This window comes from Procambarus clarkii, chromosome 45, assembly GCF_040958095.1.
Source record: "Procambarus clarkii isolate CNS0578487 chromosome 45, FALCON_Pclarkii_2.0, whole genome shotgun sequence".
In the NCBI taxonomy this organism is placed as follows: domain Eukaryota; kingdom Metazoa; phylum Arthropoda; class Malacostraca; order Decapoda; family Cambaridae; genus Procambarus; species Procambarus clarkii.
In genome coordinates, this window is record NC_091194.1 from 1373019 (window position 1) to 1400239 (window position 27221).

Here is a 27221-nt window from a genome sequence, read left to right on the forward strand (position 1 = left end):
GGCCCACCAACACCTGCGCATCTATTGTGCCAGACCTGCCCACACCTGTGTTATCTATTGTGCCAGACCCGCCGACACCTGCTGCAACAGTTGTCGTCCCGATGGAAGCCTCGTTCTTGAAAACCGAAGCCGCAATTCAATTTCTTTCTTTATTATGCACCCCATGCCGCGCGAATGGAAACTGACAATTACAATTTATATCATGAAATCAAAATGCTATTTCTGTTTTAAAAAGACATGGGTATGCAAATCACACCTCATAAACAAGTGCCTGAGGTGAAGAACTGTGTTGAGTGCAACCTATGAGAGTGCACACTCAGTGACTTATAAACGGGTAAAGTGACAACTTCTCTATTCATAAACACGAAGAAATGTGTTTATTCATAGAGTGGTGGCTAGAGCAGCGGGTGTAACAACACTCTTTACGTGGTAAAATCCAACAGTGGTTGTACAGTACGCCGCAAATTGTCTATTTGGACGGTTCCTGTTAGCGACGCTATTTTGTTCCTACCAACACCACGACAGTACTAGTGTTAGAATGATTAAGGCGTTGATCTAAGAATTTCAATAACTGTAGAGATGAGGGCATCGAGCCGCTGCTCACAGTGATGTGATAATTCGGTTATAAATGTTTTAAGTGATATGGAAATGCAAATCCACATTGATATTTTTTCGATTTTTTTTCTTTAATTTCTTGAAATTATTTTGTCGATATTTTTGTAATATCTTGTAAACAATTACATATACATTTTGATCAACAAATTCATGTATTTTTTTTCCGAAAACAAAAATTATTACCAATCTGATTCATCTCAAATTGTTATAACAAGTATTTCTCTACATTTCAATATTAGCATTGAATATTATTTTACTTATATTTTTCGAGAACGTTTTAGGTCGAATTTAACAGAAAAATCAATGTTTATATTTCAGAAAGCTCTGTTTTATATAAATAATAGCGCCTGTCCTCAGAGCAGAGTGATGGCCATGGGGCACCAGACTCATTCTCACATCACCTGGATAGTTATCTAGATATTTGTGATGGTATGACAGCATAATACAGTTACAATAATATTCCACTTGTAAACTGGCAAGTTAAATTTTGTCCTAAACAGATAATATTCTCAAGTTATAACATTATTGTATTATAAATCGTTAGTTTAAAATATAAAGTCTATGCTTCACTCATTTTCTTTGAGATGGTCTGAAGAATTTGGTTTTATATGAATACAATTCTAGGGGATACTCAAATAGATTTAAATTTAATATATTCACGTTTGAGAATAATACATCATATTAACAAACAAATGTAATTAACCTAACCTAACCATGGACAGGGGGTAAATAATAGCACTAATTACATAATGGTTTTGAAGTGATTACCTCCAGAGTACCTCCTCCCTGAGGACTGGTTGATTGTTACATTAAACATGTTTTTAATGTTTCTGGTACAATATTTTTTCAGTGACTAGTACATATATAATCCCTAAACCCAGTGTATTTTGTGACAGATTTATAGTTGCTTCAAGTCGTTGAACGATAAATATATCTGGCCTTTACACAGTCCAGGACGAGGTTAGTGTGAGGTGGAGCACCTACAGTGTCCGGAAGACTAGCCATGTTAAGAGAGTCAATATATGTAGTGGTTTTGGTGCTTGTTGAGCTGCCCCTTTTATCGTGGGGGGCTGCAGGCATGCCCAGGAAGCCACACCCAGGCGCCCACACAAGGCTCGGAGATAGTGTGGATGAAAGTGATGGACATTTTATTTACCACGAGGAACCTAGTGCTATTTTCACCTATGAGGCGCTCCGGCAGAACCCGTTTTTCTCCGGATCTTTCCTCGGAGGCGTGACAGGACTGTCTTCTTACGGCCCACCCTTTCCTGAGAAGCCGGATCACGCGCCGGTGAGGCCCCATAGTCTGCTTCTTCAAGGACCGCCTCCCACTCCGCCACTTCGAGGAGCACCTCAGACTCTGCAAGCCTCGCCTCAAACACATATCTCTAACAAACAACCTCATGTCTACTCTACTGAAGGTTAGTGATATTTCCTTTCCATTATTCTCTTGCTTTTATGGACAAAAGTTTGCAAACCAAAATTGACAAGTTCTGAAATTTAAAATATCTTAAGACAAATGAATACATTTAAACTTGCAAGTGATGCAGAGAAACAGTTGCCCTAAGAACAAATATTTAGTCATTCTTGTGGTCGGTTCAGTCTTTAATGTTTCGTCTTGGAGTAACTCTTCTCTCAAGAATACGTTAAATTCAAAACCTAAATGTTCCAGTTTTGAAGGAAAGCGGCAATAGGCACCAATGAACTTAATATCAATCACTGACTATTTGAGACCAGCGTCTCTTTACATCTCTAACTAGCTTTCACGAGCAATATTCCACAAATTTACCAGAGACAGTCTCTCTAGTGGCCTCGACGAGGACATAAAGCCGGCGGCTTGTCAAATGTCCCCCTCATTGGTTCTGATGAGTTTGAAATTCAGCTGCGTTTCGGTATTCCCCATAAGTGTATAACTGAGTGAGAAAAAACATCCGTTCTCCTTCCTACAACCTTCCCTGTTGTTGAAGGTATCTAACAACAGTGTTTTATTAGCCCTATGAGGCTTCGACCAGGTTTATCACTTACATTATTCCAATATATACATTATAAGTTACATCTACAATTGAGGAACACTGCCTGACATATTAAAACACTACGTAAATAAAATAAGTATGGGTAACTAACCAACTTAACATGAAAATGAACAGCTGTCCAGCACAGGACCGTCCTCACCGGTGGCCACACATCGTCTGACTACTCAAGTTGTGGCAAAACCTACTTCAGCTTCTGTTTACAGTGGTGCCAGCTCTTCTTATGACGACGTTCACTACTAAATACAAAAATCCCAAAACTAATCACTGGTAAATAGATGATACGCAATCAAGCTTTTACTATCTTTTCTATAAACATCCAATCTTCATGTTATAAATACGCTTTAAAGAATAACTACCATGTCTGAAACTACAGATAATAGAAACTGCATGGTCGCCTCAACTGAAAATTTAATTCTCTTCCCCCCTTTCTTCTCTGGGAGCTGCAAAATAATAATTTTTCAACAACTCATTAATATGCAAAATAACAATGCATACAACATGCTAAAAACCCATGATAAGCAAATTAAAGTTAGTCTACTGGCAAAGGCTCCTTGGCTGCAGCCCTAATTTCATGTCTTACCACCCCGAGTCCCCATACTTATCCTGTGAGCAGTAGTTTACCTGAGGGCCACTAAAACCTTAGTGTTAGTAGCCTCTCAATTTAGAGACCGCTCTTGTACCAGGTATGTCCATTACGGGCTCATGCTACTTGGAACTTGTTCTGGGTAGCTGGATCTATAACAACAACATGGTAATATAAAATAATATTAATTTATATTTGAGAAAATTTCTGGTTTGAACGAACGGCATGTTAAAATTGATGAATGCGTCTTTGGGGTCAACCGCTGAATGGAATGAACTTAGGTCTGAACATGGGCTTGCCCTATGGGTGAAAAATCACCTCCTGTTCTCAGTCCTAGAGTGTGGTTTGTTGAGCTTGAAACCGTTGTTCCTCGTTCGTGTTACATCTGACCTTTTGAAGAAATTATCCAGATCAACATTCTTCAAATTGTTCAGTATTTTAAGTTTCAATGAGATCCGCCCTGTCATGCCTGGTTTGTCAAGCCACATTACATTACAGCAGGTTGATTATTATCAACCTGGTTGGGGAGTGGTGGTGGTGGTTGCAGGGAGTGGGCGGTGGTGGTGGTGGAGAAAGTGGTTTGGACAAGTAAAAGCCAACACAACAGGAAGATGATGAGGCATATAACACACTGGTTGGGGATCCCCCCCTCCCCCTTCAGGGGGATTTTTGGGAGGAGAGTCCTCTACGGGGCCCCACCTCCCGGGACAGGGAGGTTGTTCTTACCTATCACTGACTACGTTAAAGTGAAGTTCAGCTCTTTATGCCCTGCCTACTATAGTCTTGTTGGATGGAGGTAGTTCCACAACTACTACTTTCAGTGCATACAACTTATTGACCATCCGTACAGGGTACGAACATTTCCTTACATTTCTTTAACTTATTTTCGTGTAAAATTTCTGCTCATGTCCTCTTGTAATACATTCTCTTAATTTAAAGAGGCTCCTTGTCCACCTTGTCTATTCACCTCAGCATTTTTGTGATCACATCTCCCAGTTTTTTCTGTGGTTGCGAGATTTTGTCCCTTTAACATATCCTGACACTTCAAACACTTGTTCACTTGTTCAAACCTATGCGCTTTTTAAATGTATATTTTGTGCTTCACAAGGTGCAGGGATTCCAGGTCAGTGCTGCATATTCAAGTTTTTTCTAATAAAGGCTGTGAAAATTGCCTTAAAAAGTTCTTATTTAGGTTTCTAATTAAAATTCTAATGTTTGCTGGAATTAGATGTCCACTCCCAAATCTGTATATTTGTTTGCCCACTCCTAGAGTCTGTTAAGGTCCTCTTTGTAATTTTCTGCATTCTTCATCGGTTTTCCCATTACTCATTAGCTTTGTGTCATCTGCAAACTTTGGTATGTATAAGGGCTCCTTTCAACAAAGTACAGCGTTCACATAAATTAGGAACAGCAGGAGTCGGAGGACCGAGCCTTGGGGAACCCACACGTACTTGTCACATCCGTCCAGTTCGACCACACTTCTCTGACTGTCCCCCTTTTTGTCCTTCAGGTAATCCCTTATGCAGTTCAGTGTTTTCCCAACTTGCTTCTCCCTCTGGTACACCAGTCGTTCATGATAAAACACTATCAAAGCGCTTTTTGAAAATCTGGGAATATGCAATCTACCCAGCCTTCTGTTTTCCTTATTACATAACTTTTATTAAGTTTGTCAGACATGGCTTTCCACTCTGAATCCACGCTGGCCTCCCTTTGCAAGATCATCCTCTGCAGGTGCTCCATTATTATCAACCTGATTACTTTCTCAAGCACTTTGCAAGGAATACTTGTCATAAATTATAATTCGAATACGAGTGATCTATTATTCTACGTACATGTAATTTTGTGTGTGTGTATGTGAACAGGAGGAGGAGGCTGCGACACGAAGGAAGGGTTCTACTTCGCCGGCCAGACGTGGTACACTCAGGGCTGTCGACGTCGCACCTGTATACACTTTCGGGGTTCCTTCATCATAGAAACTGACTCGTGAGTACACTTCAGGCCCAGACACTTGATTAGTATATGAGTAAATATTTAAAACTTGATAATGTCATTTACAACAGTTGATTTTTTTTATTTTAATACTAGATAATCAACATTAACATTTCTCCACAAATGGTCAGAAGACTGGCAAATGCTTATCAGGATCTCATATCAGGAATGCTTGAAGGCCACAGGACTAACAACACTGTAAACTAGGCATGACAAGGCAGATCTCATTGAAACTTAAATACTGAACAAGTTAAGAAGGATGTTGGCCCGAATATAGGTTGACAGGCCTAAATAACCCTCCAGAAGTTGATAGGTTTTAAGCCAAATACGAAACCATTCCTATAAAATAATTGCAAAAAATCACTTACGTATCCAGTAAAGCATGTCATTAACACCTTGAAATTTTATTTTCCAGATGTGATTCCGAGATTTTCAACACCACTTACAAATGTATCGTGCAGGTCGACATAAACGCACACTTCCCAGACTGTTGTCCAAAATACCATTGTAACCCAGACAATCTTGGCAATTCTGTTAAATAGATAGTATATCTACCATCCCTGACTATTATTTTATTACTCTCAATAAAAGATGAAATTCCAAGGTAATATTAATTATTCCAAAGATTACATCTAATCGTAATTATATTTCTTACATATGGATCAACAACTTCTGGCAGGATGGTGATTGAACATAAGTGTTGGTGCAGAGTGTAGCACATGAAAAAATTTAATTGTACTGTATTAAAAAAACGCATTTTATAACAAAATAAAATGAAAGTAGGTGGTAGGAGACGCTAAAGCAAGTTGACAATCAAAGTGCCACAGTGCCTATATATTGTGGTGTGAAAAATTACAAATATATTGTTGCCTGGAACATTGGCCCTCCACGCACACCGATAAAATTGTCGCACATTTAATAGGTGGTTTTCATTAATAGAATGCATCTTTTCAACAAAGACACTAAACATTTAATACAGTATTTATGAAAAAAGTTTCAGATAGAAAAATCAACCTAACAATCATTTTGGTACATGAATGTTGATTGTCGTTAATTGGCTGGTTTACTCACAAATTTAATTAATGAACATAGCAAGAGTTTCAGCTTCTCCTTTGTATAATACATGCTAAAACTTTATTACATGCTAGCAAAAGCTGCATGTAATAAACAAATGTTATAATTACTGGCAGCTTATGAGAGTTGTTTTAACTTACCACTAATTGAAGGTCATAAGATTTTTACAATTAAACTACTGTTTAGTCCAGCCATGATTGTAATGATTTGTGTGAATCAGCTGTGAATAAAATCAATGGATCTCTCTGCAGTACTGTACAACAAAATCTTGTTTTGAATTTACAGTACTATCCATCTTTGTCTTCTCTGTACATTTACTGATATTCCTCTTTGCCCCAGCATCAAGTTGATCTCCTTAAACCAAGTCATCAAACATTAATACAACCACTTAAGAAACCTATACATCTTTCAACAATCATTACTGCTTTGTTTACATTTATTAAACAGTTTGTGAGCTTCAAAACTTTATAACCAAACATTATTAATGTTATAGACAACCTTGAAGTGCTTTGGAGCTCATAAATTGTTTAATAAATGTAAACAAATCTGCCATGATTGAGGAAAGATGTGGAGGATTTACAAGTGGTTGCATAAATGCTTGATGAATCCTGGCTAAGAGGACACTACAAAGACATAATACAATATGTATTTCCAAAAATAGATATTTCACTACATATTTTTTTAACATTGATTATTACTAACAGTTCCACAGAATGCACTTTTTATGGGAGAGTAATAAGGAGAAAGGAGGAAATGCATTGCTTAAGAGTTTTCCAAAGGCACTAATGCTTCAAAAATTAGTAATGAAAGGGAAGAGACAAACCATATGCAGGCGATGAGACACAATAACGTGGCTAAAGTATGTTGACCAGACCAATCGACTTGAGAATGGTCCAGGACGGACCGAAACATCGTCGTCCCTTCACCTTCTAGTGTGTGGTCTGGTCAGAGACAAACCACTTGAGAATTTTACGAGGGCACCAAATATCCTCCAGATAAACAACTCTTACAATAATCTAATTAGGTAAAGTAAATAAAACAGAAGCCCACTTTTATATTTATTGCTGAGGAATGCACCTGTACATGCTTTGGGTACAAAATATGTACAAAAATGTAATTATAATCAGCATCACCTCACTATTAGACATTCCCCATGCAAGCTAAATTCGCTCAAATATTCATTCATACATCAATGTTTTCCTAAGACAATATTATGCTATGTTAATATCAAGCTATTCATATAAACAGTGTTTCCCCACAAGAATCTTCCCATAAGTTAGACCCACTGGATAAGAACATTAAGGCAATACAGTTGCTGGAATCCCAAACAAGCATCATGAATTAGAACTGCAATAAATCAAATAAAATTCATACAGAATAAAATGACAGCAAGAAAGTTTATTTCATTATTTATTAAATATTTCACCTGGTTTTGAGATCACATACCATAAACTCTGGAATATAAGACTGGGAGCTGGAGCACAACTCTTGCAAAACGGATAGCAGAGCTGGAATATGGCAAGGTATGTTTGTGGTAACAAGGCAACCTCTGAATTTCAGACATATAGCATAGAAGATCCCATAATTAGCTGTAAAGTTGAGGGGTATGCATTGTAGGAGAGAATGTATAGCATATAGCAAAGACTAGAATGTGTGCCTGTTTCACCTTGTAATTTGAAATTCACTGCAAATTCTGTGTTAGGTTTATGACTTCTCCAAAATGTTATGCATGTTAGCAGCTTTGAAAGAATGTCCCACTTCATCACCTACATACTGTATCTACTTTCACAATTGTTTCTTCTTGTTTCTACATAAAAATTATGATGCAGTCAGTTGGATCTTGGAGCAAAAATAAGGAGAGTAGCATTTACAAGAGAGGGATTGAGAAGAGAGAGATGAGAACTGGACATTAGAGCATGAGCTGCTAAAGGAGCTAGGAGGTGAAGAACCAAAGAGTTGTAGTTTTGAAGCCAAGAATAAGAACTGGAATTTATAGAGCTGAGTTCTCATTCTACTACTCATTATAATGGCCAAATTAATAAATTCTACACTGCCAAAACATATCCCATCTTATATTTACTTATACAAGATGTGCTTACATTTAAATTACTCTCTAGAACCCTGAAATAAATAAAAAAAAATTTAAAAATTATATAAATGCACAAAAATATACTAGAAACATGCTCCAAGTTAAACTATGAGAACATGCCCTGGTAATAAGTATTGCAGAAGTTACTGCAAACTTTATGATAATTCTGAATAACATATATATAATGAGTTGCTCTTGGATGAAAAGATAGCAATGCCAGAGTGAAAAATAATGGAAAAATACTTATCATTGAAGAATTGCGCAGCCATATTTATGTTGCCTCCAATGACCCCAACAGATGCCTTTGCTAAAGAAGTCATCCGTGTCTGTACCATCTACCAGAAGCAAATGCCTCCTTGAGGTTATCTTGAGATGATTTCAGGGCTTAGCATCCCTGCAGCCCGGTCCTCTACCAGGCTTCCTTTTTGTTACACACCCCCAGGAAGCAGCCCGTAGCAGCTGTCTAACTCCCAGGTACCTATTTACTGCTAGCCTTGTGTGGATTTCTACCCTGTCATTCAAACTGTGATCTGCATCCTTTGGAAGGATAGATGATTAGCTATTATAAATAACAATTTATGAACTATTAAATGTTACCTATTCCCATGGCCCAACATGGGAAGATCAACATTAAATATGGAACAAGGCTATATATTAAATAATTTAATATCCAGTTCTCTCCCCTCTACTTCAATTGACACGTCCTGACTGTAGATTCAAAATTTTCTCACATTTTACAGCCTTTAAACTCTGTTGTACATCTTTTCCTTTCTATGACATGACCCTAACTTCCCAGTCCTTTGCTTCCCGAGGGCACATAGCTGTACACAAGGGATTAACTGTGCTATACAAACGAGTGGAGCCAGAGATTGCCACTTGACCAATTAAACTTCAGGGAACATATTATTGCATGTTTTCAAGTGTGAAGAGACAGCACCACATATCCTCCCCCCCGGGAATATCTGGACAAATGACATTGATGCAACATTAAATTAATACTGATAACATTGACACTACAGTATACTGATTTAACACTACTTTACAAAAAAATCCAAGCTTCTTTGATACAAATATAATATACAACTTGCAAATACACACTAAAGGAAACAAAATATAAACTATGTCAATACTGTATGTATGTGAGTGTTATTATTTTGTCACAAATAGTAATCAAATATTAATTTGATTTCTAATATTAGAAAATATGTTTGACTTACCAATATACTGTACAAACCTTCCCAGGGGTAAGGGTGACAAAACAGCCGTCAGAGTACAATTATGTGAAAGCGCTGGAGCTACAGTACGGCACAGATTTTTTTTTTTTTTTTTTTTTACTATTTTACACATTCTATCACCTAAAGAAAAAATTAAAAATAATTTGGCACATGTGCAGGGTGAAATATTTCATTACAGGAAGAGTTGAAGGGTTAACATGAGCCTCACCTTACTCCAGCTGCCCTACCTTCTATAAGTCATGATACGACTCAAGCTCTAAGCCTTACCGGAAAACATTATTCCTGTCTCCAAAATAATGTTCCTCTTAAAGAACACATTACGAAGAGAATTTACATCCAAGATCCTACATATATTTTTACAAAATATTGACAAATATTATATCACATTAAACCACATAAAATATGAAAAATACACAATTTTAAATACAGTACTGTACATTTGATTTTGTAACAATGAATTGTTATTGCAATATACAAATAAAGAAGTGAGCAAATTAATTGTTTCTATAAACAATAAATGCAGTTTAATTAGTATATTACACTGAGGGTCAAGTATTCAAAATACATTTTATACTTTTCATATCGTGTCAACAATATATACAGGACAATGAGAAAAAATAAAATATACTTGACAAAAATTAAGTTCTTATAATTGTTGCACATCATAATTTACTATGAATTCAAGTGAATATATCAGATTCAGATTATGAAGATAAAAAGAAAACTTGCCTGATTCATTTGAAAATTGTCAGTAATGAAGTCCTGAAAAGTCTATGTTGTCAATAAATGCTATAACTATAGGTATACCTTACCTTGCGGTGATTTCGAGGCATACATGAAATTATTATTTTTTATTGTTTTATCACAATACAGTATATCAACATTATTAATTCATATTCTATCTCTAAATTTAGTTTTCCTTATTCTTCTGTTATTTCATCTTTATTTCCTTAGGTCTATTCCACACCCTGAATCATTCTTTGTTCATCTTTCATCACATCATGTGCACTCTTCCTACTACTACTCATTGAACACTGATGCTCCATCTCTTAGTCTATTTCTTACCCTTGCATGCTTGCCCGTTTCATCCTTTCATCATTCATCCCTGTGACACACACTAGTAGTTTATTAATATTCAAATTTATTATCAATAACATCTATGAACCCAATATTGATTTATGTTTCAGGAGGGAATTATCAGGAGAAAGCGCCAAGTTATTACGACTATATAGCTCTTTGAAGGGATCTGGGTAAAGATTTGCGATGGGACGGGAGGGGGAGGGGGGGGGACGTTCCCAACGACTTGGATGGTCAAGGATTGAACGCCGACCTGTATGAAGAGAGACCGTCGCCCTACCGTCCACCCCAAGTAGTTGGGCTTACTTTTCAGGAATAATAGTAACCTTAGACAAGCTACCAGCTTCCTGCTTCTTCAAGGCTATTAGAGATAGTGGTCTTCGGGTAAATTCAGGTAAACATTCATTACATTTCCTTGCTCCAAAATGCTCCTCTATAGTAAGTAACCAATGCCTTTCACTTATGCCAAATTTTCAAAGAGAAATATAATATTTTATAACAATAATGCCAAAGCAGAGTTTTAAACATAAACCTTTGTTACTGTTCAATATTTGTCAACTTTTCACGAATGAAACAACAATGAAAATAATGTCTATTCTATATCGTGCTGTATTAGCTGTGGCCTAAATTTGATCCCAAATGCATATAGTACTTTAATTGCTACCAGATTCCACACTTCATTATCAGCCATAGCCTTGGTATAAAAATTGGACATGGGGCTCAATTCCACTGTACGGCTTCTCACTGTGGTCCTATCAGTAGTGCCTGTGCCTGATCCAAGTCCATTTCTCATTTAATAGAATGTTAACTACATTCCATGTTCACTTATTTCTGAAATGTCAATGAAAAAAGTTCAAATGTATTTTCACTACAATAAAAAATATTTCCGGTATATTTAATATAGTACAGTATATGCTTTAACTACTTTCTTCTAATATTTGTAAACAAATATTAGGATGAACATCGGCTTCATAAAAAGCCAACACTAAAAAGATGTACTGTATTATCAGTTAATTTTATTGCATCATTTGAATATTGGATTATCTGTCCTTCACCTCCAATGAGTATTTACTCTGACGTCTATTCATTATTAAGATTTAAGATTTACACATTTTCTTAATTACTGGTACCTTTTAAAGGTCTTCCAATTCAATAACTGGAGTCTCAGTAGTACAGATGGGCTCGTTCTTGACTCACAATTGGGAATCCCTGGTTTGAATCCCAGGAGGAACAGGAATGGTTGGATACAGTTCCTATCACCTAATACCTCTGTTCAACTAGCAGTAAGTAAATACCCCAGGAGTTTGGCAACATTCCTATCACCTAATACCTGTGTTCAACTAGTAGTAAGTAAATACCCAGGAGTTTGGCAACTGTTGTGGTATTGCATTCTGGGGAGGGTGAGTAGTCTGACCTTGAAGGGGGGGAAGGGGACTTTGAAATAAGCCTAACATATAAATATATACTTCATATACACAGGCTGCCTGTCCCTCAATAAAAATTAATTACCATACCAGTATATCCTGGCATATGAGTCGAAATTTAAAGCATAAAAATATCACTCTAAAACCAGGGGTCGATTTGTCTGCCTAAAATAAAATATTTACCTTTACCACTGAGAGATAAACAAGTGAAACACCCGGCCTAACACTCGTTGTAAACCACTTCTTTTTTTTTAAACCACTTCTTCAGTAGTTTCAAAGCGTTATATGACAAAGAGTGCTGGGAAGACGGGACACCACGAGCGTAGCTCTCATCCTGTAACTACACTTAGGTAATTACTTCTCATACCTCTCGCAGCCCATCACAATTTTTTCCTACTGAAACTCATGTTTGGTAAGTGTATTTAACATATTTACCAGTGTTTAGTAATTTATTAAAAATGTAGTAATTTTTTTATATATTTTTGGCATGTATGTGTGTGTGTAACTGTATAATGAAGTTGAATTTTGAAAAATTTAATAAAAATGGGAAAAACAAAATTACTGTACTGCACTGTACTTGTTCGTATCTATGATACAATTGCAATAAAGCCTGTTCCTAAACATTATAAAATTCAATAATATGCCTAATGGATCCCATTGTTCCTATGAAAAACAAAACATACATGAAGTGGAATAGAATTGACAAGACATTTTCTGGAAACAATTGCAACACAAAAATTTATTTATTATTTACATTATAAATAACACGTATTAAAACATTCAATCAAGAATTGTATAACATTAAAAATATCGTTAAGGTTACAGTACATTTTTCCACTATACTGCATGTACCCTGCACTCTTAAATAACAAAAACTACAACATTCCACCAATATTTTACAAATATTTATACCACATTTTGGTCAGGTATTTACTGTACATACTGTTCTCATTTCTACACCAAATATCTGTTCAATAAGTACATATATTGACTCCTTCACTAAAACAAAGTTGTCAAAGCCTAAAACACAATTGATTATGGCTAAACAATTCCTACAATATTTACTCTTAAAAACACATTTTCAAATTTTGTTTATTTCGTAAGTAATAATATTAAAAGTACAGTACTAAAAAGCACCAAAAATATAACTGAAAGTCTGATTTTACTTTACAATAAAACTTAACAGTAGCATCCAAAATTCTTAATCAAGGGTTTTATCAATACAAAATAAAGAAATTAAATACAGCATAACTAACAATACAGGTACTGTAAATGCTAAATTTCTTCCTAAACTTTTAAAATATTTATAAATGAGAGGTGCTGGTCGTACCCCTGTGTAATATTGAGTACTGTACGTATATATGTATGTGAGCGAGTGACTTGGATGAGCCGGCTCCCCTGTTCCCCATAAGGGGGGGGGGGGGACACTAACGAGCTGTGGGCTAGTTGAATGACGTGTTGTCTGTTTTCTTTATGGTGGAGTTTTTTGCTCTTTTGAGGACATAGGTCAAATTTTTCAACCAGACAGTAGTCTGTTTTGTTTCCCCTACCTCTCTGGGTGCCTTCCCTAGTCGATGGCACGTATGATATACTTTAAATGTAAAGTGTTCATAGGCCATTGCTCTCTGCGCCTCTCTGAGGGGACCAGGTTCTGGCACAGGTCAGAAGTTTAACAGTGCCTCTTACGTAGTGACGATCCCGCTTGAATTCTTTGTAAAGAATCTCATTGCTTTCAGCTCTTCTGGTTTCTAAACATAGAAGTAATTATTATATACCATGCCATGGGTCCTAAGTAAGTCAGTTGTAAGGTTCAACCTATTAAAACACATGTGAGGATGACCATAGAGGAAAAGTAAGTCTCTATGGAAAGGTTCTTTGTGACACAAACAAGCAGTGAGCAACAACCAGGTCCTAGTGGTATGCAGGTAAAACATAGGAGAGTACCCCAGAGAAGTCATCACTGTCTGATGGTATAATGGAGAGGGACTTCCCTTCCAAACACTAACACCTCCTCCCCCCCCCCCCCCCCACCCCACCCCCACCCTCCTCACTGTCTTCTATACACCAACAAGAGTCATCAATAAAGGTAATCTATAACTAGTACATACTATAGTACAAAATATTTGTTTATTATGTATGAAATGTATTTTGAAATTAATATTTTTGGGAGTGTGGAACAAATTAATTCAATTTACATTATTTCTTGTTTATTTTTATTCTACTATTTTGAATGTAGAAATCCTATTTGCCTCTTTTCCTTCTATCTTCCAGATTTGGTATAATTAATGCCTTTATCCTCTCTTAACCACTGCACTGCGCAAAGCGCCTTTAGGCGCTCAGAGAGTTGTTCTTTTTGTTTTTTAATTTGACTATATTTTAATGTTTTTTAATATTTTCATTACTATTTGTGTTTTGAAATGGAAATAGTTGACTTTGGAAACATTTTGACATTAAATTTACCTGAACATTTGTAAAAATAACAAAAATATGTCCTTGACAATTCCACCAAGACGTTTTTGCCGAAAATAGGTGAGCAGTGCAAGGGTTAATAGATTGTTTTATGAGTGTATGGGTTCGGAAAAAGAGAATTTATGTACATTCTTTCTGCACCTGGTGTCAATATCATCCTATAACTACGCTTCGGTAATTACAATTACTCTTACACTACCATTTCCCCTCGCCACCCAATATTTGAAAGTTTTCTTTTGCAAACAGAGTGGTAGACGGTTGAAACAAACAAGTTGAGTGAGAAAGTGGTGGAGACCAAAACTATCAGTAGTTTCAATGCGTTATATGACAAAGAGTACTGGGAACACGGGACACCATGAACATAGCTCTCATCCTGTGACTACACTTAGGTAATTACACAAACACACACGAGAGGGGCCTTGCAGCTGAGTGGACAGCGCTCTGGGGGTCATAGTCTTAAGGGCCCATGTTCAATTCCTGGCAGAGGCAGAAACAAATGGGGAGTTTATTTCACCCTGATAACCCTGTTCACCTAGTAGTAAATAGGTACCTGGGAGTTAGCCAGCTGCTACTGGCTGCTTCCTGGGGATGTGCATGTGTGTGCATGTGTTAGAGTGAAATATATATGTCGTAGATATAAAAGAGGAAAATAAATTGGTTATAAAGGCAGGGGTCCAAGAGCTAATAGCTCGATTCTGCAGATACAAATAGTAAATAAATAAAATACACACACACACACACACTCTTTCTCTCTCATTCCCTCACACTCACTGTCCTTCACACATACTCATTCATATACTCAATCACTTCCACATTTACATTCTCTGTCACTCACCACATCCACCCTCCATCATAAATTCACACACACACACACACACTCACTCTCATTAAGCGACTTTCTCACTGACAAACACACAGAGCATATAGCTGTCTCATACCCAATTGAAGTTGCCAACTGCACAAATACAACATCAAGGAACAGTAGTTACAAATCCCATGACCAGGTCAAAAATTTAAAGGTGTTTCAAAGACCAAAAGATAGCTGGAAGCTAAATTGTTAGTTTGTTCAGAACTCAAAGTTAACTGCATGTGACAGTGTGCAACAGAGGAAGACACAAGGCCACCCAGTGAAGAGTAGAGGTGCCATAGGCACAATCACAGAACACTGTATGAACTTCAGAAGCCTACCATTGTTCAATATCCTCTCAGCAAGTATAAGAAATATTGCCAGAACAAAAGTGGAAGTCTTCACAAAAAAATGGACAGTTTTCTGCAAGATGTGGCAGACCAACCAGGCTATATTGAATATGTGGGCCTGCTGGATGCTTCAAGCAACGAACTGTTGGACCAAGTTCTCACAAGGCAAGCCAGGCCCTGGGCTGGGCTTGTATTGTCCTACTTACATGCTGGGCTTGTGAGTAGAACTCCCAGAACCTAATCCATGTACAACCCCATAATAAACAATAGGACTCACCATGACCTTAACTGTTCTCTTACAAAACCTATATATCTTTCCTGGATTATGGCAGCTTTGATTTCATTTATTAATCAGTTTACAAGCTCTGAAAGACTACGAGGTGGTTTATAGCAATTATAACCTTGAGTTGTAAAGTTTATAAGTTCATAAACTGTTTAATAAATACAGATTAATCTACCAGATTCAAGGAAAGATGTACAGAGGCTGCGTCAGTGCTTGATGAACCCTGGTCCAGATCCATGTTAAGGGAAAGCTGGCAACATTTACACTCAGGATCGGGAGAGGGATTGTGACATAGTTAAACAAAAAAATTGCCAAACCTGAAAGGCTATTAGCACCCTGTGTTACAAAATTATTGAGAATACCAATACAAGAGCTGAAAGACGACTGATATCAGAAGAATCAGAGTTACCATAGATTTTGTCAAGGGACATACGACTGACTCAAAGGAATAGTGGGAGAGCAAAATTTCCAATCATTCTGAAGGGAAAGCATCATAATAACATGGGTGCATGTAGTTGATGCTTATATTTAAATTTGTGTGTACACGTACTGTATGTCCAAATATATGATATCAAAATAATATTCCACTTATTGTATTAAATTCAGCTGCCTAGTGAAATAATGCTCTCTTTCTTAATCAAACCTTAAATAATAATTCTTAAATACAAAAAAACAGCATCCATTTAAAAACTATTCAGGTAGGCTCCGGGTATGCTCCAGGTATATAGCATTAGATAAGTTCAATATGTATTGTTAAAAAAGTTCAGCTAAGTCGAAGATGAAGTGAGGAAATCATGTATAAAATTGGACGGTATGAATGCAAACGTGTGCGTGTGCATGTGTGTGTGTACTCGCCTAATTGTGCTTGCGGGGGTTGAGCTCTGGCTCTTTGGTCCCGCCTCTCAACTGTCAATCAACTGATGTACAGATTCGTGAGCCTACTGGGCTCTATCATATCTACATTTGAAACTGTGTATGGAGTCAGCCTCCACCACATCACTGCCTAATGCATTCCATTTGTTAATTACGTGCGTGTGTGTGTGTGTGTGTGTGTGTGTGTGTGTGTGTGTGTGTGTGTGTGTGTGTGTGTGTGTGTGTGTGTGTGTGTGTGTGTGTGTGTGTGTGTGTGTGTGTGTGTATGTGTTTGTATTTGTTACATATATTGCTGCTTTCTTATGTTATCCAAGCAGGCCAAATCCTAACATCCTAGCAGGCAAAATATTCTCAAGTAACGATAATCAACATGCAAACAACATTTTCAACATTAATTCAATGTTAAATTATCATTGTTTGCCCAAATTTGCCTAGGGGTGAGGGAAAAGGCTCTAACTGTGTGTATTCCTCTGCTACAGAAGTAACGTGAGACAAGGACTACCGTATTAGCTATAATCATTGTTCAATGTTCTTGAAATATATATTTTAGACACTGTATTTCAGCATGTCCTGAAAGTTTAGTTTCTGCAAGTTAAAAAAATTTTTTGCTCAATAAAGACAAAATACATCCAAATGAATAACTTAACATTGTCAAAATTTCAAAGATACTGTACATCTATTTGCATTAAAGCTTCTCAAATATATTAAAATCTCAAAGAATGCTTAACCCTTAGAGGATGGCTTACATCTTATGATGTATGTTCGTTCATCAAGGGGTGAATCCGGTTTGCGACACATGACATTTTTCACTACACAAATTTCAAGAAATTAAGTTTTGTTCGTACACTATTATAATTAGTGGCAAGAGTTGACATGTCTCTGGCAATCTAATATTCTGACAAACATTATTATAAATAAAGACTCGTTAATTTGAAACAATTTTGTGCACTTTTGGACCACTGTGACCAAGAACACCCAAAATATAAAGTTTGAGACCATTTTTAGCATTTTTCTTCATTCACTCCTTTATTTTGTTTTTCCATAAACTCTACAAGAAAATTTAACATTAACTCTATCTAGATTTCATTAACTGATATCAAAATCTGAATTTAATTACGTACAGTAATTTGAAATTTCTAAAACATTTGAACTCGTTTACAAAGAAGAAACACGTAAAACAATTTAGTTTACAAATTATTTTAGAATTGCACACTGTGGTGACCCAGAACTAAGTGAACTGTGCACTTGATCGATTACATGAGATGAGGCACAGTTTATAAGTAGTAAAATTCTTATCAGTAAGTTTCTTCTGGATAAGTGACACAGCTATACCCATAATAATGGTGGCTTCATGTGTCTGGTAGCGTATCCTAATGCTTACAACCTTATTTAATCAAACTGAACATAAATTACCTGGAATATACATTATGTATACGGCCATACTGAAAGTTTGGCGACAGACAAGCAATAATTGGTGAAATATACAGAGAGTAAGTCGAAATAATGTGGATGAAAATTAGACACCCAACCCAGAAATCTGAAAATAAAGGAAATGACAACATTTTTGTATATTGGATCATTTCTTGACTATTATCAGATCTGGACCATTATCAAGTCACACGACTTCATAATGGTCCATGATGGGCTGAAAGGTTATCACTTCCTTTATTTTCAAATTTGTGGTTTGGGTGTCTTGAAATATGTTCACTTCCACTGCAAATACTTGGGAATGGAATAGGGTTGACTGAGTGACATTTACTCCTTAGTTCACTCCTTGAGTGCTGTACAATATTTACACTTTGAGTGGATTTTCAACTTACAAAAATACACCCTGGAATATCAATTATTGTGGACAATATCACTGTGAAAATATACTTCAAAGGAACCTATGACAAAATCATTCGGATAAAAACATGATTCATTCTGTATTTATAAGGACAGCACACTCACATGTGAAATGGAGGTCAGAATAACTTGAGCTATTTTATCCCTTTGAGAGTACTTATATCTCAATAAACGTATTTAAAATTAAATTTGAACTCACACACAACTCACCATAGTTTAGCAACGGCATCCACAAAAAAATAGTCTCAAGCTGTTCACTTAAACTGAAAATTCCTTAAAACTAATAAGTGGTAGTGGTAGTGGTAGTACTAGTAATAGTAGTAATAGTAGTAGTAGTAGTAGTAGTTATAATAGTAGTCATGTGTATTGCCAATAAATTTTGAACTTAAATTATATTGATTTTTAACAAGTTTATCAAATACTGCTTCACTAGCTATCAGGCATAATTGTGAAACTTCGTTTTAACCTGCTTTGCATTATTCTGGTAATTAGTGTGTAAGCAAGCTTATAGTGTTTATTTATGAGTCAAAACTTCTCAGTAATTAATGTCAACATACATTACAATCTTAAAACAATGCACATAAACTATCAGAACTATAAATCAATAATAATATATATACCTATTGCATACCAAAGTCTATAGGGAGACATTTCAGATCACTTATATTCAGCATTTATTACAGTACTGTACATGCAAAAATACGTAACATTATTTAATTACGGTAATTTAAATCCCTTCAACATTTATTTTCTGGTAAACTTCAAATATAATAAAATGAGCTAAGACCCACACAAAAGCTTCAACACAGTACTGTACTCACCTAGTTGTACTCACAACTAGGTGAGTACAACCAGGCGCGTACAGTTCGCTCATGTCAACGTTTGCTCATGCGCAGTTCCCTCATGTCAACTTGCACAAGCCCATCATGCCACATCAAATTAAAACATCACTTTCATTCAAATTACTAAGACCAGCCATGAACTTATGTAATATTATTTTTAGTAAGTTTTGTAGGTCTTTAAGAGTTTATATTTTGAACTGTATATTTAGTAAATTTTTCTTGTTATTTACTTGAAGATGCAAAAATAAATACATTGCTCCCTCCAATATGTGATAAATGACAAAGAATGTGTAAGTTTTCTGAGCTAAACAAGAATTAGTTTATACAATTTAGTGTATGCAACATCTTTATTTGTATTCATGATAATATCATATTCCTATGAACACAACTGTAAAGTACAACAAAAACGTAATGACCATATAACTGAAATCCACGAACCATTTCAGTTATTTTGTGAAATGTTTTTAGCATGACTGTACAAAAGAAGAAAATACACAACACATTACAACAAAACATAAAATCATATGCACACATACTGATGACGTCTAAGCTGTCACATATTTTCACTATATACTACATCAAAGAAGCACCAATGCTTTAGACACAAAAATGAGTATTCAATAAACATTTGTTGTGTTTCATATGAATCCCTTAGCTTCTCAAACTAGATTTTCCAACTAAATATTCAAATTCTAAAGATATTAAAATATTTCTCCATATATTTTCCACTTATAAGTAAAAATCATTAAAAAAAAAAGGCATATTGTTCTTCAAATATTGTAGAATTGTAAGCTGTGATGAATTTCACACCCACCTGAGAAAGAGTACCATTTCTAATTGTCAGATTTGTTATTTATGAAATGTTTTCCTAACCCCACATGCACCATCAAAACATTCATACTGTATACTCTACTGCAAATCTTACAAGCCATCCTCCACAAATGACAGTACTAATCGCAACCTTGGAGAAACATATAAAAGTGGACTTCTGTACCCGAAAAAAGATTCATGTTTTCTAATACTGGAATACACCATATGGTATTCCTGTAATTGGAACGGTAACAATACAACCTAATGTGACCTGTTCTAGGCCTAAATAAGCAATCCAAGGCCTAACTAACACCATCTTAAGTCTAATTTAGTGCATACATGTGCAATATATGACCTAGCAAAGTTTAGGTTTGGTTGCTGCTTTCTTTCTCCTGCTGTCTACAAAATTAATAGTATAAACCATGAACTTTTTATGGGTGCAAAACACTCCAATTTTCCATTTGACCAATAGTTGCTATAAGTTCCAGCATTTTTGGATGATGGGTTGAAATCCCAGGATTGCAATATATGAGTACTGCATATTTAATGAAACCAAACAGGTTGACAAAATCTTGAATAATTCCAAGCAAACCTTTAATTAAACCTGTTAACGCAGGAGTACCGTAAAAACCCTCAATGATTTTGGATATGAAAGCAGAGTGTATTGTAATGGTGGAATAAAGATAGTCTCCTACATATACCTCTTAATCTATGTTTACAGGAACTTTGGAATGACTGTGGCAAAAAAGAGCAACTCACAACACTCCCATACCAAAAAGGTTTAGTGATAGATTGAGACAAACAACACTAATTTTAACAGTTTAGGAGCATGGAAGATGGTCTCTAGAAGCCTTCCAAAACATGTGAAGAATGTCACCATCTTTCACCAAACCATCATTCATGTTTCTCCAATTCCGTAGAAAAAAACTACAATATAAAAAGAACCTTTGAGCACAATTTCCTGACAAAAGGAAAACTTAAATAAGCTATGACTGTGTCCTTATTATAAACATACATAGCTATAAGAAATGGCACCATAAATAATGAATGACTCACTTATATGTTTCATGATTACAGACACTTCTTGTGGCCTTCCTTACGTAGCATCCTGTGTAAAGATCTGTACAATTTTCTTATTACACGCATCTAAGACATAAACAAGACTTGGCTACGTGAAGAGTTGCAATCACTAGACTTCCAATTATTATCGACTTTATTAAAACCTGTTTTATCTCGCATATAAAATGACCTAGGAATACACATTGAAGAATATATCGCACAACATTTGATATGTTCTATGCTATCCATACTTGCCAATAAATTTGGAAATACATTCCAAAACAAAGTGGACTATGACTCTTTTAAAGAGCAAATAATTTTCTGGGATTCACCAGCTGTTTTGTGAAATTAAAGTTGTAACTTTTGGTTAATAATTAAGTCTAATAAATTTTTAGGATAATTAAAACATTTGCATACTATACAAATATGGTAACCTAATGTAAAATTTATGCAGAGGCAAAATGATAGCCCAACTCTAATTGCTTTCTTTGATTTCTGTACATAAAAAGCTGATGGAAATCTGTAAAGCTCATTATAATTGCTTTACCTATATTCCATTGAATTAAGCTTAGTGTGAAAAATAATTCTCATTCAAAACAAAATAAGCTTAGTGTGAAAATAGTTCTCACTAAACAAATTAAGCTTTGTGTGAAAATAGTTCTCACTCAAACCAAATTCAGCTTAGTGTGAAAATAGTTTTCACTCAGAACAAAATATCCACCAAACACTAATTTACTATAGAACCTAAACATGAGCTGTCGTTAGCTGCCTATTTTCTCAATTTGCCGATATTTTTTCCTCTGCATGGAAACTTTGTCCTTAAAAAGTACAGGGTCAAGACGAAGGTTTGAATGCCGAAGAGGCATATGACCAATGAGTGACACAAATGTATTCATACAGACAGTTCGCTGATGGAAATGAGTAGGGTCTGTCCATATCCATCTGAAAAGAAAAAGGGATCACAAAGATATACTAACACAAAAGGAAAAGGGAATTACATAAAGATATACTAACATAAAAATAAATACTGTACAGTAAATATTTAGCAATTGAACACTGACTGTAAGAATCGACATTTGTCGAACAACAAAAAGTTCATTATGCTGTCACATAATGTGGAGCACTGCTCTTTCCATACTACCAAGAGCCTCACAGCAAGATGAGACATCTTGGTTGTGAGAATATAATTCACTGACCATTGCTCTACTGGATCCTTTACAAATAAATTCTTAAAACATAAGTTATATTTGGATGCACTCTTAAGAGAGATGACCAGCATGATCATCTTGAACCATAAAAGCAATTTTGTACACTAGCATATACCAGTACTCTATGTACATCACATGTTTGAACACGACATACATAGAGTACTACTGTATATGGTAGTTTAAATCATAGAAGCAATTTTGAATGTGAATACTGTATAACTTTCATGTGGGGTTTTAAAGTTAGGGTTCAACTTCAGGCCATAAGGCTGAATTAAAAATGCTTTTTTTTTTTTGTTTTTTTTTTGCAAGATATACTTGTACTTTTAAAACTCAACCCCTGAAGCATAGAATTAGGGACAGCTTATAATTACTCATAAATAGTAATGTTAATACTCGAGATACTCTTTTATGGTAAATTAAAAAACATTGTAGCATACTTTAATTAACAAATTTATATTGTACAATACAGTAGATACAACATTCTTACCTTGCTTCTGAAGTATTGTCCTTGTACTGTTTACGTTGCGTGAGCTTAATGGGTGGCCGTCTGGTGATGGCAGAAACCAGGAAGTTCATGAGAATATCATCACAGTTTGAGGTGGTTTTCACCGTAGAGAGTAGACCTGAGGGTGATTGGTGGGTATACACGTGCTGCCAGTAACGGTGATACACGGCGGCACCCGTCAACACCAGAGAATAGGAATTGGTCCATCTGCTTGTATAGCTCCATCCCGCCTGAAAACAAAGCAGGTTCCTCGAATTATAAGGCAATAAAACAAAACAAAATTCTAAATGAAACCAATGTTTGATCTGGAGAGTTTACATTTAACACCAAGAAAATTTATGATATAATGTATACTGCATATATATCTCTTGAGGAATATTACTGGTAATAGTGTCACATATTCCATATCAAATTTTGAATGGTAACAAGCTGTGAGTGTGAGGTGGATGTAGCTCTCTCTGAAAGTGGAGGAACTGTCAGCCTTCACTACACTTTTCCCTAGACCACTAACATAACTGTAGCTCACTTCTACCATAATATACCTCATGATAGTAAGGTATACTGTACTTTACTTCTAAAGTGATATATTTCATGAAAGAAAGGCGCATTGTACTTGCTCTGAACCACCATATACTGTATGAGAGTATATGGTGGTTCACAAGAAAACACAAGAAAAACCCATGCTAACTAATATTTCATGAGTCACACATGCTCACAGCAGGCATCCTTTTGAGGTTAAAAGGATGTTGTTGTACCACACACAAAACCCATGTTTTGTGTACTTAATACGTTATGGTCTACTGTACTTCACAGCTTTTTTGATATCTGAGAAACTCTTTTTGGAACAAAGCAATGGAAGAGAACCAAAAATTTTTTTGTATACTATATCACATTATTGTGATTTCTTCGGGCTTTATAATTTCTCATATATAACTTTAAAAGCAGTTAACAAAACAATTTAAGCACAACAAATAAAAATATTAGATGAGCCACTTTTAATAGATTACTGAACAGCCCAACAGTAATCAGTATTCAAAGGTTTGTAAGGTTAGTAATATTAACAAATATAAATTACAAAAGGTATACATAAAAGTATCATCACTTCACCAATATACAATGTATATCACTACACCAATATACAATGTATATCACTACACCAATATACAATGTATACCACTACATTAATACAAAATGTATATCACTTAATTACAGTACAAGATAAAACTGAGTTAACAAAAGAAGACAAGAGGGAAGAAAACTGTAGAAGACATTTAACTGTGACTTATTCCCTGCCTAAATCTTCTCATTACCAGTCCAGTCTTAAAACATTCATCATTACTCTATACAATTTCATGGCTGAGAAAACTTCATTATTGTGTGCTATGGAGTAACGATGTGATGGAATCATTCCTTATGATTGTCTAGTGTTAGTGGCCCTCAGGTAAATTAGGTAAATCAGGTAACTTATACCCTAAACGAATTAATGTACGAATATGTTGAAAACACTTAAAAATATAAATATTTACACTTTCTAATATCAAGAATTCAAGGACAAACAAAAAATATGATCCAGAGAACAAATGAATGGAATGAAAGTGATGATGCTTTGGCTCAGTGAATATATGTGGCTCACACGTTACCTTAGAATCATCCCAGTGGTGTGAGCGAGCAGGATACCCAACAATTCGATCGGGGAATGTTCGCCATACAGTGAAGGCAAAGTCAAGTTCATCGGTAGTGAGTGAAACATCTTCATCAAGGGAGAACACAGCATCAGTGGTAATGAGTGGGTGCGGGCTGTGTCGTGCTGAGGTGGAACGATCTGTCGACACTACGACGTGTACCGGAACGCTACCTCCTGGAAGACGACTCTCTGTGGGCGCAGCTTGGTTGCTACTCCAAACAACAACAATCTTTAAAAGATAAGAGACGAGCACATTTTGTAGCTGTAGATTGGTCTTTATATATTCATCACGGGCAGAACAGAAATGATTGGACACATTTCTTTTCACCTAATTTCCCCCCTCTGAAGCTCTTTGTTAATTGATTGTTTCTTTCTTATCATGAATATGTTTAAAGTACATAACACCAGTGTTTCTTGCATTTCATAAATAATTTTAATTACTTGCATTTCATAAATAAATTAAAAACCTCTTATATACTCACCCTTTCAACGAACTTGCTACGGGCAATATTCTTAACCAGCTTGTAGAGAGGAGATGTGTGGATTGCACCAGTGCCTCCGTGACTTACAGATATCACTGCTGTATACCTGTACAAGAATCAGTATGTTAAACAAGCACTCCTATCATATGGGCATTCATTGTATCTTTTGAAAGGTAACAAAAGCTACACAATACTACAGTAGTTTGAAAACAAGATGTAATTCTAAACAAATATATATGCAATATACAGTTATCACAATGTAAATGTTGATGAGAGCGTGTTTTATGATACCTTGCACTGGGGGTTGTGCCAAGAGATGTCAAGTAGAATGGGAAATGTGGTAAATAATCAGAGAAGGTCAAATTAATTGCCAAAGCTCCTGGACTTGAGTTCCAGACAGACAGTGGACGTGATCTGTGCCTTCTCACTCTGTCAGCCACAATCTGCAAACATTCAAAGCATCAGCTTTTACCCTTAACCCCTACACTGCTACAGTAGCTATTCAAGATTTCCTACTGTGCTACAGTCACCATATGCAATTTTCCCACATTTAATTTGTTATCAGTGTAGTATTTTAAATAGCTACATCATTTTTGAGTTACAAACAATTGTCAACTTATGATCAAGAGTCACTGAAGATTTAAATATTTTCCGAATATACATAAATAAGAAGAAATCAAATTCTTGATAATTTCAACAATATTTTATAGCCTATACGGTCTACTTAACACTAGGAAATGAAATACTGTGCTGTATATGCTTACCTCAAGGGTAGAATGTACAATCTTTTGTACGGAAGAAAAATACTGATTCCACATGAGCTGAGTCTGTTGCCTCATGTGAAGCATCTGTGAAGCGTTTATTGAACGCACCATGTCCGGCACCTGCCAAGCCAAGCACACGCGGGGATAGAAGCAGAATTAAAGAAAGCTAATAGAAAGTTTAAGCCTAAGGTTATGCTGACTGTAAGGTTATTATGAGGAGAAAGTGCTAAGCATGTATGACTAATTAGCACTTGAAAAGAGTATGACTATATAGCACTTGAAGGGAGTATGACTATATAGCACTTGAAGGGAGTATGACTATATAGCACTTGAAAGGAGTATGATACCTGCTTGATGGGGTTCTGGGAGTAGTTCTACTCCCCAAACCCGGTCCGAGGCCAGGCTTGACTTGTAAGAGCTTGGTCCACCAGGCTGCTGCTTGGAGCGGCCTGAAGGCCCACATATTCACCACAGCCCGGTTGGTCCGGCTCTCCTTGGAGAAAATTATCTAGTTTTTTCTTAAAGATGTCTACTTTTGTTCCGGCAATATTTCTTATACTTGCTGGGAGGATTTTGAACAACCGTGGACCTCTGATGTTTATACAGTTCTCTGATTGTGCCTATGGCACCCCTGCTCTTCACTGGTTCTTTTCTGCATTTTCTTCCATATCGTTCACTCCAGTATGTTGTTATTTTATTGTGTAGATTTGGGACCTGGCCCTCCAGTATTTTCCAAGTGTATATTATTTGATATCTCTCTTGTCTCTTTTCTAGTGAGTACATTTGGAGAGCTTGAAAGGACTATATACTACACACACTTGTAGTATGATTACATAGCTTGGAAGGATAATGAGAACTTTGATCATTAGGGATCAAATGCCATTCCTGCAATATTATGGAGGAATTCTTCTCTCCAAACTTCAGGACTCAATTTGACAAAATTTGAAGTGAATATGAAATTCTGTACAGTATATCCAAGGAAATATGAAAATCTGTATATTCAATATATATTTCAATATAAAGAAGATACAATAAATATGTAGTTTGAATATTGTACACTGTACAATAATCTGTATATCCA

The 27221-nt window shown here is 35.9% G+C and overlaps 2 protein-coding genes across 2 annotated transcripts in view; one reads left to right on the forward strand and one right to left on the reverse strand.

The window, feature by feature from the left end:
• Nucleotides 1-958: 958 nt before the first annotated feature.
• Nucleotides 959-5823, forward strand: LOC123770214 (uncharacterized). Its single transcript, XM_045761893.2, has 3 exons — nucleotides 959-2036; nucleotides 5094-5214; nucleotides 5636-5823. Exons 1-3 carry the CDS (start codon nucleotides 1619-1621, stop codon nucleotides 5760-5762), a joined length of 666 nt encoding a protein of 221 aa, XP_045617849.1. The 5' UTR covers nucleotides 959-1618; the 3' UTR covers nucleotides 5763-5823.
• A 1517-nt stretch (nucleotides 5824-7340) lies between these two features.
• ttv (exostosin glycosyltransferase 1 ttv) overlaps nucleotides 7341-27221 on the reverse strand; it is a 178080-nt gene continuing 158199 nt past the window's right edge. Inside the window, exons 3-8 of the mRNA XM_045761432.2 lie at nucleotides 26141-26260; nucleotides 25668-25819; nucleotides 25377-25482; nucleotides 24851-25123; nucleotides 23193-23440; nucleotides 7341-22439 (exon numbers count right to left, since the gene is read on the reverse strand). Of these exons, the coding sequence (XP_045617388.2) occupies nucleotides 22259-22439; nucleotides 23193-23440; nucleotides 24851-25123; nucleotides 25377-25482; nucleotides 25668-25819; nucleotides 26141-26260 (1080 nt within the window). The 3' untranslated portion in view covers nucleotides 7341-22258. The remainder of the gene's footprint in view (nucleotides 22440-23192; nucleotides 23441-24850; nucleotides 25124-25376; nucleotides 25483-25667; nucleotides 25820-26140; nucleotides 26261-27221) is intronic.